Consider the following 18,889-nt stretch of genomic DNA (forward strand, 5'->3'; position numbering starts at 1 on the left):
CATATCAATATGTAATGTAATAATTATTAACGTGGGGTCACAGACATTTCAATACTCCGAGTGCCAAGTTTAATAGTTGCCTTCTTTGATCCATCATCAGTTTGGATAACCTTTCCGGATAATTCCCTTGAATTCGTTCCCAAAATCATAGTTCCATTATTTGTAATACTTTGACTCTCGAAGTACAGATATTCCAGATTCGGAAACCCTCCAGTCTTCCACTTCCTAAGTATCACATCCAAATCTTCGTTTCCCAAATGTGACCACCGAAGTGTAATTGTAGTGCATGGGCACTCCAAAAGATTTTCCAGAGTAAACCAAGCGGAACTCCAAATACTTAATTTCGTGTGGCCACAAAGTGAACACTGGTCTGAAACAAGGATCAGCAATAGATGAGATGCTAAGATACTCAAACAGTCCAAATTTGTTAGATATCTGGTTAAGCAACAAGGTTTGATGTTGTGATCCATTAAGTAGTATAGAGAGCGTCTTGAATTTCACTTGTAGATCAAACAACTTCGCAATTGTTGATGGATATAAATCAAAGTTATTGTAACTAATATCAACTGAAATTGTGCATTGAAACATCTTCACTACATGCTGTGTAACAGTTAGAAATCCTTCTTGTAGGCTCTTCCAGTACGTGTTTATGTTTTTGGACGTTGGTACAGTACACCGTCCAATTGAAAATAACTGGATTCTTGGATTGTTGATTTTTCTATAAAGATCAATAGCAATTTTGAACCAATCTCCGGAATCCTCAGAGGAGATATCGATTCTTTGGTTGCTCATGTCCAGACACGCATAAACTTTTTGAGAGTAGAATTGGGCAATACTAATTTGAATAGACACTTTCTTGGAGCAGAGGGATAGCTTGATTCTGGAAATAAAAAATAATTAGTCAGATTAGGTTAATAAGGTTAACTCACTTCTCTCCAATACTCAATAGTTTGAACACATCGCACAGAACCACTCGAGGAAGACGGAGGAGGGGAAATGGGAAAGACATTGGGGCCGAGAGATGGAAGAAGATGGAATGAGTATGAGGATAGAGGGAATAATGAGATGAGACTGGGCAGTAGGAGAGTGTAAATAGAATGTGGAATTTCGTGGCGAGACCACACCATCTGTCGCGCTGTGATGGTCTATGGGAAAACAACGAACCGACTGTGTGCGCAGTGGTAGTACTAGGGCCGATCGATCTGTTATTTTTCCCATACGACTTTTTGTGGTGTGGTCTCGCCACGAAACGCAGGCACTCCTCCATTCTCAGATTCTATTTACACATCTCATTTGTCCCTGGTCGTTTCTCCTCATTTCATCGTCTTCTATCTCGACCCCAATGTCATCCTCATTTCCCCTCCTCCGTCTTCCTCGATTGGTACTGTTCGAGGTATTCAAATTATTGGATATCGGAGAGAAGTGAGTTAATTTTATTAACCTAACCTAACTAGTTCTTCCCTCTTTCCAGATTCAAGCTCTCCCTTTGCTCCAAGAAAATCTCCACTCAAATCAATAATGCTCGTTTATACTCTCAAAAAGTTGTAGTCAATTTGGACATGTTATACCAAAACATCGAAGTTTACACTGAAAACAACAAAGATACATTTTACATCTTCAATTTTTACGAATGCAGAGCAAGAAACAATCCGGGTGTCCAACAGTGTGGAATCGAAGCGCGTACTGTACCTGTGTTCTCCTCCGGGATAGGAATCAGATTATTCTGGAAGAATGTTAGGGACGGATTTCTGTCTGTCATTCAGCATTTACTGAAGATATTTCAATGCAAGTTTTCAATGAATAATATTCATAATAGATATTCATTTGAAAAAACTATTTCTGAGTTGCTTGATCTACAACTGAAATTCAAGAAGCTCATTATTTGTTTTAATCAATTAAAAAATCAACATCTGTTGTGGAACCAGATATCCAATAAACTTGGACTGGTTGAGGATCTTGAACTCTTATCCTGTCTTGATCCTGGTTTCAGACCACTTTTCACTTCATGGCCGCAGAATATTAGAATCAAGAGTTCCGATTGGTTCACTCTGGAATCCCTCTTGACTTGCACTTGCACTACAATTTCACTCGGCGGGTCTCTCCTGGAAAACAAGGATTTGGATAAAACATTTAGAAAATGGAAGACTGGAGGATTCCCGAATCTAAAATATCTGTATGTCAATAGTCAACATATTGCAAATAATGGAACGACAATTTTGGGAATGCATCTATTCGAGTTAGACGGAATGGTTGTCCAAACTGATGATGGATCAAAGAAAGCAACGATACACACTGATCACGGTAGAATTGAAATTTCTGTGACTTCATTTTAATAACTATAACATGTTGAAATGAGAATTTTACAATAAACATTTTTATTCAGTTTTGTTAGCATTCTTTAAAAATCAGTAAGCTCTGCGAGCAGAGTCTGTGCGGAAGTTAAACAGGGTGAAGTTATTTCCGACAGAATGAATTGAAGGTAAACTACCCCTCGAGCATGAAAAATCCCTTATCCTGTATTAGTGGACATGAAAAAGCAGCTGAATTTGACACACTGAAGTCGGAAGTGGAGACTGGTGGTTCCAGATAAGTAAACAGTGGGGAATTTGTTATGCTCAAAATTAGCAGCTTGTGGATTATTCGTTCGACACAGTTCTTACAACTGCGCTCCACCGGAATCACCTTGAAAAATGTTAGTTTTCTCTGAGTCTCTCAATTTTGCACACAATTTCCTTCGGTTTCGGTAGAGCGCGATTGTAAGAAGCGTGCAGTGCTAATAGTTGTCTTTACAAACCCGATAGTCTTCCCAAATTCGCACTCCTGTTTTCTGTGATGAAAAAGCAAACATTCGGAGCAAAAAATCCAACTCTTTGACTATGCAGTTTCATGGTCTATCAGTGATTGAGTTTCTCTATGATGATGTGTTGGTGTAAGTGGAAGAACTTCAAACTTAGGAACAATTCGATATTTTATAAGATAAATAATAAAAGTAACAAAAAGAGGGAAAATCATAAAGACATTAGAAATGGGAAGAGAGGATAAGGTGCTCCCTTCTATCTTTTGAATACACATAACGGATACTAATACAGATTCGAGAACGAACTCAATATTTTGGAAAAGGACTGGCCACGGTAGAATCGAAATGTCTGTGACTCTACTCGGATAAAAGTTACATATTGCAGTGAGCATTCTATAATAAATATTTTTGTACAATTTTGTTGGCTCAGTCTATCCTTTTTCCCATAGGCATCTACGACATGTTGTGGTCTCGCAACGAAACGCAGGCGCTCCTCCAATCCACAGATTGTATTTACTCACACCTACTACTCAGTCTCATCTCATTATTCTCATTCTCCTCATACTCATTTTTTTTTCTCTTCTCCAATGTCATCCCCTTTTCCTTTCCTCCGTCTTCCTGGAGTGGTCCTGTGTGAGGTATTCAAATCAATGAGTATCGGGGAGAAGTGAGTATAAATATCCAACTTAACTCAACTAACTATTTTCCATTTCCAGAATCAAGCTATCCTTCTGCTCCAAGAAAATCTCCACTCAAATTAATATTGCTCGTTTGTATTCTCAAAAAGTTATAGTCAGTCTGGACATGTTATACCTAGGAATTAGAGTTCACTCTGAAAATAACAAAGATACATTTGGAATTCTCATTCGTTTTAACAACGGAACAATTAACAATCTTAATATCCAACAGTATCGAATTGAAGGGTATACTGTACCTGTGATCTTTTGCACCAAAGGTATCAATTTATTCTGGGAAAACCATCGAGAAGGATTTCTATCTGTTATTCGTTGTCTTTTGAAGATATTTCGATGCAAGTTTTCAATCAATAATGATTATAATGGTGATTCATATCAACCGATAATTTCTAAGTTATTTGATCTACAACTGGAATTCAAAATGTTCACTATTCGTCCTAATGGATCAACGGATCAAAACTCATCTTGGAACCAGATTTCCAGTAATTTTGGACTGGTTGAGGATCTTAGAATCTCATCTAGTTTTAAGCCCAGTTTTAGACCAGTTTTCACTTCATGGCCACAGAAGATTACTATCATGAATTCGTATTGGTTCACTGTTGAATATCTTTTGACGTGCAATTGCACTACAATTACACTCGGAGGTTCTCATTTAGAAAACAAGAATTTAGATGTGATTTTTCTGAAGTGGAAGGCTGGAGGATTTCCTAATCTAGAATATCTGTACGTCGAGAGTCAAAGTATTAAAAACAATGGAACGACGGTTTTGGGAATGAATTTGCCGGAGTTAGATGGGAAGGTAATTCAAACTGATGATGGATCAAAGAAGGCAACTATCCACACTGATTACGGTAGATACGGTAGAATTGAATTGTCTGTAACTCCATTTTAATAAACATTACATATTGTATAAATAATTCTATAATAAAAATGTTATTCAATTATGTTAACTTTCTGAGAAACTCAGTAAGCAATGCGAGCAGAGTCTGCGCGGAAGTTAGACGTAAGTGGAATGTTGTTACTAGACGAACAACATTCATTTCATTATTTCCTCCAAGACAGAGAATTCACATCTAGACACTCTCTTCACGTGCACATGTTCTGATTTTAAATTTATTTATTTGTTGACGAAGGGACGTGCATTAATGAAGAATTTCAAGTATGTCAAACATGAGAGAAATCAACGTTTTGTTACTGGCTCCTCCACCACGTCCACCAGATGCATAACCAGACGATGAGGCATTCGATCGTAGCCGGAGTTGTATACACCAGCGCCTTGTCCGCTGCCTTTGATTGAGGCGCTGTCTTTGAGGTTGTTCAGAAAAAAAGGTTCTCAGAATACTTTCTCGAGATGCCCTTTGGGATCATCGCCTTCCGAAGCCCACGCACCATGTCCTCGTAATCTTACACACTCTCTTGATATTCCGCCTACCACCAAGACTTCTTCTCTCTCTCTCATCTCCGACTTCATATCGCTCGCCCACAATCGCTCCATTTAATATTTGATGTAATACAAACCAGAGTCGAAAAACGTTTATTTGAACAGTTTTTAGTTAGGTTTAAAAATAGAATATATCAATATATGTTGAATATCAAGAATAGCCCCGAAGTCCAATTAACCAACTGAGCGCCGCCCTGGACTTATTGCCACTGATGCCGGACGACTGCTCTACTCAATAAAGTTCATGTAATGCAGAGTCGAATTTTGAGGACACCGGTAGCACAATGATAGTGTAGCGGAAATTTCATCTGTACACGGTGGTTTGATTCCTTTCTGGTGTCACTGACTTTCGGCAATCTCTGCTGGCTTATAACTAAAAACAACATCTTTATGGGTAACCCAAGGAGTAGAGTATACAAAACTGAATAAAAATATTTATTTGAATTATAATTTCAACATTTAATGCTTATTCAATTAGAGTCACATACATTTCAATGATACCGAAACCAGTGTTGAACATTGCCTTCTTTAATCCATCATCAGTTTGGATACCCTTGATCCCTAATTCCCTCAACTTCATTCCCAAAATCTTCGTTCCATTATTTGTAATTTTGCGACTATAGATCTTCAGACGCTCAAGATTCGGGAATCATCCAGTCTTCCACTTCCGAAGAATCTCATCCAAATCCCTGTTTCCAAAATAAGACTTTCCGAGTTTAATTTTAGTGCAAGTACACGCCAAAAGATATTCCAGAGTGAACCAAGCGGAACATGGAATATCAACATTATGTGGCCATGAAGCGAAAACTGGTTTAAAACCAAGATTATCAACAGACGTGATTGAAAGATTCTCAGCCAGTCCAAATTTATCGGATATCTGGTTCCACAACAATTTTTGATCTCTTGACCCATTAAGTGCAATAGTGAGCGTCTTGAATTCCAGTTGTAGATTAAACAGGTCAAAAATCGTTGGTAGTAATGAAACATAACAATAACTACTAATGATACTAATTGAAATCTTGCATTGAAACATCTTCAATAGATGCCGAATAACAGATAGAAATCCTTCTCGATAATTCTCCCAGAATATTTCGATTCCTACTGAAATAGATATAAGCTTTACTGTCGAGCATGCGATAGAAAATCGTTGAGTATTTGAAATAAGATTTTTCTCGGAATCTGGAATACATCGAGAGCCAACGTATTTCAGACAATGATTCGACGATTTTGGGAATGAATCTATTGGAATTGCTAGGGAAGGATATTCAAACTAATGATGGATCAAAGAAGTTGGTTACGAAATTGACTACGAAATTTTTTTTGCGAAAGAATTGAAATGTCTGTCACTGTATTTTAATAAAAATAACATTACATGTTGTCATGACAATTCTATAATAAAAATTTTATTCAAGTATGTTAGCTTTCCTTAATAAGTAGTAAGAATTGCGAGCAGAATCTGTCCGGAAGTAAGCCGGAAGTGAAGTTGTTTTTGACAAGATGAAACTGAAGCATAAGAAATCCCATAACTGTTAATATTGTGGATATGAAAAAGAATCTGAATTTACCCCCGGAAGTCGGATGTGTTTCCTTTCCGGGCCCTTTCTCGATCCCATGTAGAGTGGAGTTGTATCTACCAGCGCGTTCTCTACTGTTTTCTATTGAAAGTTGCCCAGAGAACGAAATTCTGAGAATACTTTCTCGAGATGCTTTTTGGGATCACCGCCTCCTGGAGCCCTGTTCTCATAATCTGAAACACTCTCTCGACCATCTCGCCAGCCACCAATTCATCTGGAACCACCCACACATTTCAAGGCTTGTAATTACCCACAATAAACCTTAGAACACTACCTGGAGAACAGCCACCACCTCCTCCCACCGTAACCTTCCCATAGCCTTTTTTCTGCGTTGTGGTCTCGCAACAAACGCAGACTCTCATCCGACAAGGATGTCATTTACATAAACATATTTCTCAGTCATTTCCTCCCTTATCCCTCCTCACCCCTGCCATCCGTCCTGTGGTCTCGACACAAAACGCAAACACTCTTTCAATCCCATATTCGATTTACATAATTCCCTTAGGCTATCCACCTCCTCGCGCCGTAACTCTCTCGTAGCCATCTTTCCACAACAAGTCGTAGATGTCGTCTGGGAAAAATAACAGATCGATCGGCCTTAATACTATCATTGCGCACACAGTCGATCATTCCCAAAGACCAAATTAGAACGACAGATGGTGTGGTCTCGCAACGAAACGCAGACTCTTATCCAATGGGGATGCTATTTACATAACCCTATTCCGTAGTTTCAGTCACTCCTTTGTCATTTCTTCCCCATCCCTCTCACTACCCGTCTCTGACCCAATGTCTTCCTCATTTCCCCTCCTCCGTCTTCCTCAGCTGGTTCTGTGCGAAGTATTCAAATCGTTGAGTATCGGAGAGAAGTGAGTTAGCCTATCAAACCTAACCTGACTAATTCTTCCCGTATTTCCAGAATCATGCTCTCTCTATGCTCCAAGAGAACCTCTATTCAAATCAGTAGTGCTCGTTTGTACTCACAAAAAGTTATAGTCGATCTGGACATCTTAAATCAAAATATCAGAGTTCTCTCTGAAAATGAAAAAGTGGAATTTGAAATTTTCACTTATCCAGGTTTCGTGATTTGTAAAAATTCAGATACTCAACAATTTTATATTGCGGGTTGCAGTGTACCAGTTTTTTCTATCCCAACAGGAATCACAATTTTCTGGATGAATCATCAATCTGCTATTCGCCATCTCTTGATGATATTTCGATGCAAGTTTTCAACTATTATATATTACTATAGTAGTGAAATATACCGATCAGTATTTTCTGAGTTGCTGGATTTACAACTGGCATTCAAGAAAATCACTTTTTACCTCATTGGGTCAGAAGATCAAAACTTGTTGTGGAACCAGATAGCCCGTTATTTGGGACTGGTCGAGGATCTTTCAATCTTATCCGTCGCCGATCCTAATTTTATACCAGTTTTCACTTCATGGCCACAAAAAATTTATATCCCGAGTTCCGCTTGGTTCACTTTGGATCATTTTTTGGCGTGCACTTGCACTAGAATTACACTTTTCCAGTCTCATTTGGAAAACAAGGATCTGGATGTGATACTTAGGAGTTGGAAAGCTGGAAAGTTACCAAATCTAAAATGTCTTTGGCTTGATAGCCTGGGGATAACAGATACTGGAGCGACGATTTTGGGAATGAAGTTCAGCGAGTTCGATAAAAAGGTTATCCTAACAGATGATGGATCAAAGAAGGCAACTCTCACCATCAAAGACCAACGTGTTGTAATGTCTGTAACTCCGTTTGAATAAACATAACTTTATATGTTGAAATGAGAATTCTATAATAAACATTTTCATTCAATTTCTTTGTTAATTGAAATAATTAACTTTTTCTTATTGACTCATACTGTCAAAACACATCTCACTTCCAAATTTATTTCCGCGTAGCTCTGCTCGCAGTGCTTGCTACTGATTTTCAAAGAAAAATAACAAAATTGAATAAAACGTTTATTACAGAATTATCAAAGAGAGTAATGAAATGGGACTGAGGAGTAGAAGGGTGTAAATAGAATCTGAGAACGGAGGAGTGTCTTCGTTTCGTGGCGAGACCACACCATCTGTCATTCTGTGAAAATGGTCTTCAGGTAAATAACGGAATGGATGTGTGGTAGAACTAGGGTCGATCGATCTGTCATTTTTCCCATAGGCTTATTGTGGTTTCGCCACGAAACGCAGGCACTCCTCCATTCTCAGATTCTATTTACACACTTATACTCCTCAGTCTCATTTTATTGGAAAATAAGTGACTGTGTCAGTTGTACCCGCATTATCGATCCCCTCATACCTCACGGACCTCAGCGTAGCGGTTGCGGCGCGTCCAAGATTCACAACCTCACCGAATCAATATAAGGGACGTTCTCACCTCATATCCCCCTGTCATTGCTTCCTATTTCTTATATCTCGCCGTCGTTCTATCTCTGCCCCAATGTCTTCTCCATTTCCCCTCCTCCGTCTTCCTCGATTGGTCCTGTCTGATGTATTTAAATTGTTGAATATCGAAGAAAAGTAAGTTAACCATATTAACCTAACCTACATAACTAGTTCTTCCCTCTTTCCAGATTCAAGCTCTCCCTCTGCTCCAAGAAAATCTCCACTCAAATCATTAATGCTCGTTTGTACTCTGAAAATGTTACAATCGATCTGAATATGTTATACCAAAGAATTGAAGTGTCCTCTGAAAACAACAAAGATACATTAAACATCTTCAATTATTACGACTGCGAAGCAAGCAACAATCCGGATATCCACCAGTATCGAATTGAAGAGCGTACTGTGCCTGTGTTCTCCGCCGGATTAGGAATCACGCTATACTGGAAGAATCTTGGAGAAGGATTTCTGTCTGTTATACGGTATCTCTTGAAGATATTTCGATGCAAGTTTTCAATTAGTAATGACTATAATAGTGATTTGTATGGAAAAGCGATTTCTGAGTTGTTTGATCTACAAGTGGAATTCAAGAAGCTCGTTATTTGTTTTAATCTATTAAAGAATCAACATTTGTTGTGGAACAAGATGTCCAGGAATTTGGGACTTGTTGAGGATCTCAACCTCTCGTCTATTCCTGGTCCTCTTTTCAGACCAGTTTTCACTTCGTGGCCACAAAAAATTAGTATCACGAGTTCCTATTGGTTCACTCTGGAATCTCTCTTGACGTGCACTTGCAATACAATTACACTCGGCTGGTCTCTCTTGGAAAACAAGGATTTGGATAAGATACTCAAGAATTGGAAGACTGGAGGGTTCCCAAATTTAAAATGTTTGAAGATCCATGGTGAAAGTATTACAAATAATGGAACGATGATTTTGGGAATGAGTTTCAGAGAGTTAAACGGGAAGGTTATCCAAACTGATGATGGATCGAAAAAGGCAACTATTAAACTTCGCCCCCATAATATATAAATGTCTGTGACTCCATCTGAATAAACATAAATTGATGTACTTTCTCCCCTTCTTAAAATATCGTCTATATCACCAGAATTAATTGAATCGAATCTATATTAATACTTATTATGCCTCTTCCCCTGCTTTTCACTTTCCTTCTATCATCTTTCTTCCCATTTCTAATGTCTTTATGATTTTTCACTCATTTTGTTTCTTTTATCATTTATCTTCATTTAATAAAATGTCCAATTGTTCCCAAGTTTGATGTTCTTCTTCCACTCACGCCAACACATCCACACCAGAGAACTCAAGGAGAAATACGTGATGTATGAGGGGATCGATATATGCGGGTACAACTGACACAGTCACTTATTTTCCAATAAAATGAGTCTGACAGTGAGGAGTAGAACTGTATAAATAGAATGTCGAGTTGGAGGAGTGCCTGCATTTCGTGGCGAGACCCCTATGGGAAAAAATAACAGATCGATCGGCCCTAGTATTCCTAGTAATACCGTTGCGCACACAGTCGATCATTCCCATAGACCAAATTAGAACGACAGGTGGTGTCTCCACAAAATGCAGGAACTCCTCCAACTAATTATCCTCATAGCATCTATCCAAACTGATGACGGATCAAAGAAGGCAACGATTAACGCTGGCTATGATAGTATTGAAATGTCTGTGACTGACTCTATTGGAATCAACATTACATATCGAAATGAGAATTCAAAAATAAACATTTTTAATCAATTTTGTTAGCTTTTTTCGAGCAGAGCAGAGCCTGTTCGGAAGTAAAACATAAGTGAGGTTATTTTTGACAGAATGAACCTGACGGTAATTAGAAAAAGGTAATTAGTTGTATTAAAGGTATAACTACCCGTCGAGCATGAAAAATACTTATCTTATAATAATTGTCGCGATCTACGATCAACGACTTCAACCACCGTAACAACCGGCTGCCACCGCCGCCGCCGCCACTGTCTGGAGATAAGGAGATGCATGATGACGACACCTGTCCTTTTACTAAGTTCACTCATTAACGACGCGAAGCTGACGGAACAAAGGAATAAGAAGCTGTGTAAAAGAAGAATACTTGATAAGTAGATAATATAAAAGAACATCCGTTCGACCCTTTAATTGTGTCTGTCTTTCCCGTGTTCTGTTCTGTAATTCATTACATTGTTGACGTCTCTCTGAATCCCCATTTCATTGTCACCCGTGTCCCCTCATCTCTTTTCCTTCCCCCTTTTTCCCCCGCTCCTCACTTATTATTCTACAGTATTCAATAAACCTATATAATCCATATACCACTGAACCACCTGCGCCATCCGAAGAGTCCTCACCCTACAGTGACCTCTTTATTGGTGCATCGACCAACTTCGTCCACGGACCTCCCTCAGGTAAGCCCCACGACTCCGAGTCACCAGCCATAGCACTTGTTGCTTGTAAGAGCCGTAGCCATAGCCTTTGTTGCTTGTAAGAGCCGTAGCCATAGCCTTTGTTGCTTGTAAGAGCCGTAGCCATAGCCTTTGTTGCTTGTAAGAGCCGTAGCCATAGCCTTGTTGCTTATAAGAGCCGTTGCCAGAGCCTTGTTACTTGTAAGAGCCCCAGCCAGAGCTTAATTGCTTCATAAGAGCTTCAGCTACGTTATCCAGCTACCCTAAAAAACCACTCAGTCATCTGATTGTGGCACCTGAAAAGTTATCAAAACCAGTATTGAATCATCATCTGACCTGCAAAGTTAGTTGTTTTTAAAAACGAAACTCTGTTAATCCATTTAATTCAGTTATCTTTATTCAAAAACAAAAATATTAAAATCACCTAAAATGTCATTAACCTATACTCAGGTACTGGCACTCAACTATGAAGTTGAAATAATGCAAAAACAACTAAGGGAGAATATAAAGGATTCAATGAATAAAACATTGTTTCCAGCCCCAGGAAAAAACAAGCTCACCAACCAGGTAACTAAACAAGAATATATAGACACCTACGGATTATTACTAGTTTCAGAAAGAGAAGAATTCAAGTCTCAACTAAAGAATTACCAAGTAACGTGCGTTCATCCGTGAAACAAACGGTAACATAATTATTTATAGTTTGAAAACGGCAAAACATTATAATATGAAAAAGTTATGATCGGAAAAACAAAAGTTCAAAAGTTTAGATTTAGTAGCGGAGGTGTATCTATAATGAGATTGTTTCGATAAAGTTGAACCTCAGCAGTTTTCGATCCATAATCAGTTTGAATCGTGATGGTGTTTTCGTCTTCCCATTCATTTGGAACCATTCCCAGAATAGGATCTCCATTCCTTTTGAATTTGGTACTACCGATTCGCAGATGTTTTAGATTCGGAAACCCTCCAGCCTTCCAATGTGTGAGTATCTCATCCAATTCTTTGTTTTCCATATCTGTATTTGCGATATCAATATAAGAACATGTGCAGGTGAAGAGAGTGTCCAGAGTGAACCAGGGAGAGTTTGTATTGATGGTAATTCTCTGTCTTGGCCATGGGGGGAAGGTTGGGATAAAAGAGGAGGGAGGGAGGAAGTTCACAGGTTGAATTTCTAATTCTTCAACCAATCCCAAGTAATTAAAGATGCGTTTCAACCAATTATGATTGACTGATTCATACAGACCAATAATAATCTTCCTGAATACCTGTTGTTGATTAAACAATTCAGTAAGTATCGGCTGAAACAATTCGTGTCTCCAATAATCTCTTCCTGTTAATATCTTGCAGTGAAATATCTTCAGAAGATGTCGTGTAACCGAAAATAAGCCTTCTTTAAGATTCTTCCAAAATATTGTGATTTTTATAGGCTCACTATCAGTGGTTGTCACTGGTACAGTACACCCTTCGATTCGGGCATGATGAATATTAGAATCGTCAATCTTTCCGGTACATATCACAATAAGGACTACTATATTATTCTCAGAAAACACACTTATTACTTGCCGGGTCATGTCCAGTATAACTATAACTTTTTGAGAGTATAACCCAACACTATTGATTTGAGTGGAGACTCTCTTGGAGCAGAGGGAGAGTTTAATTCTGGAAGCATAGGAAAAATTAGTCAGGGTACGTTAATAAGGTTAACTTACTTTTCACCGATATTCAATGATTTGAATACCTCGAACAGTACTAATCGAGGAAGACGGAGGAGGGGAAATGGGGAAGACATTGGGCAGAGAGATGAGGATGAGTATGAGGAGGAAGGGAGTAATAAGACTGAGGAGTAGAAGGGTGTAAACAGAACCTGTGAATGGAGGAGTGTCTGCGTTTCGTGGCGAGACCTTAGATGTCTACGGGAAAAATAACAAATCGATAGACCCCAGTACTACCACTGCGCACACAGACGCTTCGTTATTTTCCCATAGATCTCACCACGAAGCGCAGGCACTCCTCCATTCCCAGATACTAGTCACACTCTTTTACCTATCAGTCTCATCTCATTACTCCTTTTTCCTCATACTCATTTCATCGTCTTCTATCTCTACCCCAATGTCTTCCCCATTTCCCCTCCTCCGTCTTCCTCGATTGGTCCTATGTGAGGTATTCAATAGTAGATCAAATGCTTAGATCCGCAACCAGTCCAAAATTACTGGATATCTGGTTCCACAACATCTGTTGATCTTTTGATCCTTTAATGTCCCTTCCCCCGCTTTTCCCATTCCTGCTCCACTCCTATCATTAAAAAGATATGACGGGAGCGCCTTATCATCTTTTTTTTCCATTTCTAATATCTTGATGATATTTCACACCTTTTTTCGTTTTATTCAATACGTTATTCAATACAAACTCCTCTCCATGCTCTTCACTTGATATTGCAAAGACTTATCTGGCAAAGCAAGTTTTGGTGCTCTTGAGAGTTACCAAACCTAAAATATCTAATGACTAATAGCCAAATAATCTCGAATAAATGGGGCAAAAATATTGGCCAAAATTCTAAGAAATGACTCGGAATGGGAAGGAATAGGATCTGACGATTCTGCGAAATCGGGCCTCTACTGCGCATACAGGGATCTTCCTGGGTTATGAATCTGTCCTGGTCTTCAACTGAACCTTCAGGCCATCGTCAACACAGGAGACGATGGAAACTCAAAGAGTGATGAAGCATCTGAAAATCCAGCACAAACCGGAGCTGATGCTTCTCCAGAAGCTTCATCCGTCCCAGGCTTCTGCTTCAATTCCCCACCAGGACCAGCTGGACCATCAGGACCATCAGGAAAACCATAAAACCCAGCAGCCGTCAACAAGGTTCCAGTACAACAAGGAACAATGATCTAGACCTAATTTGGAATTATCCAATGTGACCTATAACATTAGATATGTAGGTAAAGGAGATATGTAGGTATACTGTCAGAAATAATTTCATTTCTGCTTTTACTTCAGCACAGCTCTGTTTGCAGTGTTTGTTACTGATTAAAAAAAAAGCAAATGAAATTGAATAAAAATGTTTATAATGACCTTTCCGTTTAATTCTCTAAAACTAATTCCCGAAATCTGTTCTCCATTATCTGTGATCTTCATGCTGGTAATCTTCAGACGCTCGAGATTTATAAATCTTCCAGTCTTCCAATTCTTGAGTACCTCATTCAAATTCTTTTTTCCCATCAGAGAATTCAAAAGTGTAACTGGGGAAGACATTGGGGTAGAAATAGAAGACGATGAAATGAGTATGAGGAAAAAGGAGTAATATCTGGGAATGAAGTAGTGCCTGCGCTTCGGGGCGAGACCACGACAAGTCTTATGGGAAAAATGACGGAGTGACTGTGTGCGGTACTGGGGTCAATCGATCCGTCATTTTTCCCATAGACATCTTAGGTCTCGCGACGAAACGCAGGCACTCCTCCCTTCCCAGGTTCTATTCATACCATTCTACTCCTCGTCGTTTCTCCTCATTTCATCCCCGATCTCTCCGATGTCTTTCCCATTTCCCCTCCTCCGTCTTCCTCGATTGGTCCTGTATGAGGTATTCAAATTATTGAGTATCGGTGAGAAGTGAGTATTCCTACCCAGTCTAACCTAACTAGTTCTTTACCTATTTCCAGAGTCAAGCTCTCCCTCTGCACCAAGAAAATCTCCACTCAAATCAATAATTGTCGTTTGTATTCTCAAAAAGTTATGGTCAGTCTGGACATGTTATATCAAGGAATCAGAGTGTATTCTGAAAATAACAATGATAGATTTGGAATTTTCAACCGTTACAACAGCGCAACCATCAACAATCCGGATATGCAACAGTATCAAATTGAAGGGCGTACTGTACCTGTGATCTCTTTCCCCAGAAGAATCGAAACGTTCTGGAAGAATCATCAAGAAGGATTTCTATCTGTCATTCAACATATATTGAAGCTGTTTCAATGCAAGATTTCAACTAGTGATGGTTGTCATGGTAGTTATTTTTTTCAACCAACAATTTTGAAGTTGTTTGATCTACAGCTGGAATTCAAGAAGCTTACTATTCGCCTCAATGGATTAAAGTATCAAAACGTGTTGTGGAAACAGATATCCAACAAACTTGGACTGGTTAAAGATCTTAAAATCATATCCGCTGCTTATCCTGGTTTCACACCTGTGTTCACTTCATGGCCACAGAAAATAAGCATTAGAAGTTCCGATTGGTTTACTGTGGAAACTCTATTGACCTGTCCATGTTTTTTTATTAATCTCAATGGTTCTCTTTCGAGACACAATGATTTGGATGCAATACTTAGAAAGTGGAAGACTGGAGGATTTCCGAATCTAGAGCGTCTGGAGATCCGTAGTCAAAATTATACAAATGATGGAGCGATGATTCTGGGAATGAATTTGATGGAATTGAGGGGACAGGTTATCCAAACTGATGATGGATCAAAGAAGGCAACTTTTAGAGCTGACTCCCGGAGTATTGAAATGTCTGTGACCTCATTTGTATAAACAAAACATTACATTATTAAAATAAACATTCTGAAATAAACCATTTTTTTCAGTTGTGTTATCTATAAAGAGTATCGATCTATACTGGTACTGCCACACAGTCGACCATTCCCATAGACCATCACAGAACGACAGATGGTGTGGTCTCGCCACGAAACGCAGGCACTCCTCCATTCCCAGATTCTATTTACACACGCATACTCCTCAGTCTCATCTCATTACTCTCTCTCTCTCTCTCCCCTCATACTCATTCCATCTTCATCCATATCTGCCCCAATGTCTTCCCCATTTCCCCTCCTCCGTCTCCCTGGAGTGGTCTTATGTGAGGTATTCAAATCATTGAGTATTGGTGAGAAGTAAGTATATCTAACCTAATCTGACCAGACTAATTTTCTCCCATATTTCCAGAATCAAGCTCTCGCTCTGCTCCAAGAAAATCTCGGCTCAAATCAATATTGCTCGTTTGTACTCTCAAAAAGTTATAGTCGGTCTGGACGTCTTAAACGAAAACATCAAAGTGTACTCGGAAAATATCAAGAATGCATTTAAAATCATTAATTGTACCTACAACGGAAGAACTAGCGATTTGATTATACAACAGTATCGAATTGAAGGGCATACTGTACCTGTAATTCCCTGCCCCAAAGGAATCATAACATTATGGAAGAACAATCGAGAAGGATTTCTATCTGTAATACGGTATCTCTTGAAGATATTTCGATGCAAGTTTTCAGTTAATTGTGACCATAATAGTGGTTCATTGCAACCAATAATTTCTGAGTTGTTTAATCTACAAGTGGAATTCAAGACGCTCACTATTGATTTTAATGGATTAAAAAATGATAACTTGTTCTGGAACCAGATATCCAATAAACTTGGATTGGTCAAGGATCTTAGTATCTATTCCCTTGTTAATCCTGGTTTCATACCAGTTTTCGCTTCATGGCCACAGAGTATTTTTATAATGAGTTCCGCTTGGTTCACTTTGGAATATCTTTTGGCGTGCATTTGCACTAAAATTTCACTCGACTGGTCATATTTGGATAACAAGGATATGGATGCAATACTTAGAAAGTGGAAGGCTGGAGGATTCCCGAATCTAGAATATCTATACGTCGGGAGTCACAATATTACAAAGAATGGAGAACTGATTTTGGGAATGAATCCATTGAAATTGCGGGGAAAGGTTATCCAAACAGATGATGGATCAAAGAAGGCAAGTATTAGAATTGACACAGGATTTATGGAAATGTCTGTGTCCTCCGTGTGAATAAAAAAGACGAAGTGTACTCCATCGGAGTTCTCCCCTTTTCCAAAAATCAACTTGGTCATCTATATCAAAAGAATTTAATTGAATCGAATTTTCACATTCCTCCCCCTGTCCCTCTCATTAAAAAGATAGGAGCCTTATCATCTTTCTTATCATTTCTAATGTTTCCATGATTTTTCACACATTTTGTTACTTTTACTATTTATCTTTGTTTTAATAAAATGTCTAAGGTTCTTTTTCTACTCACACCAACATTAGGGAACTCACTAGAGAATGATTCAGACGAAGATCTGGGTCGAATTATATATTGTTGAAAAGCTGAAAATGCGCTCTTTTCGAAGCTGTCTTCCAATGTTGCAGAACGATTTTTTGAAAAAAGTTATTCAGATTTTTGTGAGACTTCAGTTTCCCAAAAATCGTCGCTCCATTATTTTCAATAGTTGTAATGCAAGTGCACGCGAAAAGGGGTTCCAGAGTGAACCAGTAGGAACTCGTGATATTAATTTCCTGTGGCCATGAAGTGAAAACTACAGGGTGCGCCATAAATATTGTATTTTATTCTTATAAAAAATTATCAATATATGGGGCGGGAGGCTGAGAATGAGTCCCTCACGAGGCCATTCAAAGGGTGGGTTAAAGTGAGAGAAGTGGGGCAACAAAAAAAAAAAATGACCGGTATGAGGGAAATAAAAGAAGGCATTAAGAATTGAGCAATGTGGTAATGCGGGGAAAGGTGGTTTGGGAGTACAGAATAAGCTCTAATAGCGTGTGATACTAGATGAGATTAGGGTATTGAACTCGGAAGGGGAGAGAAAATATGAGCTTTGGGAGGTAATGGCATTCCAGATGGGAATGGTGTGGGAAAAAAAGTCAGAGCACTTGGGTTTAATACAAATAAGATTCATAGGGCGACGGGTGGAGGAGGAAAACCGGATGTACGAATCTAGGTGTGGAAAGTATGAGGTACCGCTTAGAAATTTATATAGGAGGAGAAGCTGGGCTTTTAGTCTACGATGGCGCAATGAGAAGAGATTAAGTTGGGCTAGACGATCGGAATAGGAGGAATAAGTTATGTTACAGCGTTGAAAGATTTTCCTGGTGAAGAAACGGAGAGGAGTTTCTAGCGATAACGATAATTTAGAAGCAGGAGGGGGTGAGTATACTACAGAGCAATATTCAATAATGGGTAAAACATAGCAATTGAAAAGGAAAATGTAGAATTGTGGAGAGGTTGATTTGAAGGATTTCAGAAGTTGTTTAGTACGTAGGAGGGCGGAAGCGATAGTCTTGTTAAATAGTGATATGAATGTTTGGGTCAGCCCTGGTTCAGCCACAGAACTCCAGGCGCATCCAAATATATGTTTTGTTATCAGTTTTTATCTGGTTTTCCAGTTTTTGAAGTAACAAATTATAATTTTCATTTTTACGGTGGTGGCAGCATTTTTTCTACAGATAGCTCTACCATCGACTGTATCAGTGTGTGTGAATTGCTTTTTTGTGAGTTTCAAGAAGGTGAGAGTGCCCCTAATGCAGGTCTTTAGAAAAATAAAACGTAGGGAATGTATTGTCATATTCAAGACCTTCTTGAAAAATATATTTACAGTATTTGTTCCGGCTCCGTCCTGGACATATTCCGGCAAATAGAGGATCAGGTCTAATTTGGACCGGAGCGGGACAAAAGTAGTCTATGGCTCTGAAATTGCAACCAAAACAGTTTGATAAAATATAAAATTAAAGCTGAATATTTCCTCGTTGTATTCTCAAAAAATCACCATCCTAGTTAA

The 18,889-nt window shown here is 38.8% G+C and overlaps 7 protein-coding genes across 7 annotated transcripts; 5 read left to right on the forward strand and 2 right to left on the reverse strand.

Moving 5' to 3' along the window:
• Positions 1-1,342: 1,342 nt before the first annotated feature.
• On the forward strand, positions 1,343-2,333 carry GCK72_003133 (uncharacterized protein; the record flags this gene model as incomplete). Its single annotated transcript, XM_053723835.1, has 2 exons — positions 1,343-1,422; positions 1,472-2,333. The coding sequence occupies 2 exons, from the start codon at positions 1,343-1,345 to the stop codon at positions 2,331-2,333; spliced, it is 942 nt and encodes a 313-aa protein (XP_053592480.1).
• A 543-nt stretch (positions 2,334-2,876) lies between these two features.
• On the forward strand, positions 2,877-4,384 carry GCK72_003134 (uncharacterized protein; the record flags this gene model as incomplete). Its single annotated transcript, XM_053723836.1, has 2 exons — positions 2,877-2,929; positions 3,514-4,384. The coding sequence occupies 2 exons, from the start codon at positions 2,877-2,879 to the stop codon at positions 4,382-4,384; spliced, it is 924 nt and encodes a 307-aa protein (XP_053592481.1).
• Positions 4,385-5,582: 1,198 nt separating this feature from the next.
• GCK72_003135 (uncharacterized protein) lies at positions 5,583-5,966 on the reverse strand (the record flags this gene model as incomplete). Its single annotated transcript, XM_053723837.1, has 1 exon — positions 5,583-5,966. One exon carries the CDS (start codon positions 5,964-5,966, stop codon positions 5,583-5,585), a length of 384 nt encoding a protein of 127 aa, XP_053592482.1.
• Positions 5,967-7,293: 1,327 nt separating this feature from the next.
• GCK72_003136 (uncharacterized protein) lies at positions 7,294-8,279 on the forward strand (the record flags this gene model as incomplete). The annotated part of the gene is made up of 2 exons (XM_053723838.1): positions 7,294-7,373; positions 7,424-8,279. The coding sequence occupies 2 exons, from the start codon at positions 7,294-7,296 to the stop codon at positions 8,277-8,279; spliced, it is 936 nt and encodes a 311-aa protein (XP_053592483.1).
• A 676-nt stretch (positions 8,280-8,955) lies between these two features.
• Positions 8,956-9,929, forward strand: GCK72_003137 (uncharacterized protein; the record flags this gene model as incomplete). The annotated part of the gene is made up of 2 exons (XM_003097022.2): positions 8,956-9,035; positions 9,089-9,929. The coding sequence occupies 2 exons, from the start codon at positions 8,956-8,958 to the stop codon at positions 9,927-9,929; spliced, it is 921 nt and encodes a 306-aa protein (XP_003097070.2).
• Positions 9,513-11,435, reverse strand: GCK72_003138 (uncharacterized protein; the record flags this gene model as incomplete). Its single annotated transcript, XM_053723839.1, has 2 exons — positions 9,513-9,762; positions 11,266-11,435. 2 exons carry the CDS (start codon positions 11,433-11,435, stop codon positions 9,513-9,515), a joined length of 420 nt encoding a protein of 139 aa, XP_053592484.1.
• A 3,402-nt stretch (positions 11,436-14,837) lies between these two features.
• On the forward strand, positions 14,838-15,952 carry GCK72_003139 (uncharacterized protein; the record flags this gene model as incomplete). The annotated part of the gene is made up of 3 exons (XM_053723840.1): positions 14,838-14,917; positions 14,968-15,813; positions 15,889-15,952. 3 exons carry the CDS (start codon positions 14,838-14,840, stop codon positions 15,950-15,952), a joined length of 990 nt encoding a protein of 329 aa, XP_053592485.1.
• Positions 15,953-18,889: the final 2,937 nt, after the last annotated feature.

The sequence above is a fragment of the Caenorhabditis remanei genome, chromosome I, assembly GCF_010183535.1.
Source record: "Caenorhabditis remanei strain PX506 chromosome I, whole genome shotgun sequence".
NCBI lineage: Eukaryota > Metazoa > Nematoda > Chromadorea > Rhabditida > Rhabditidae > Caenorhabditis > Caenorhabditis remanei.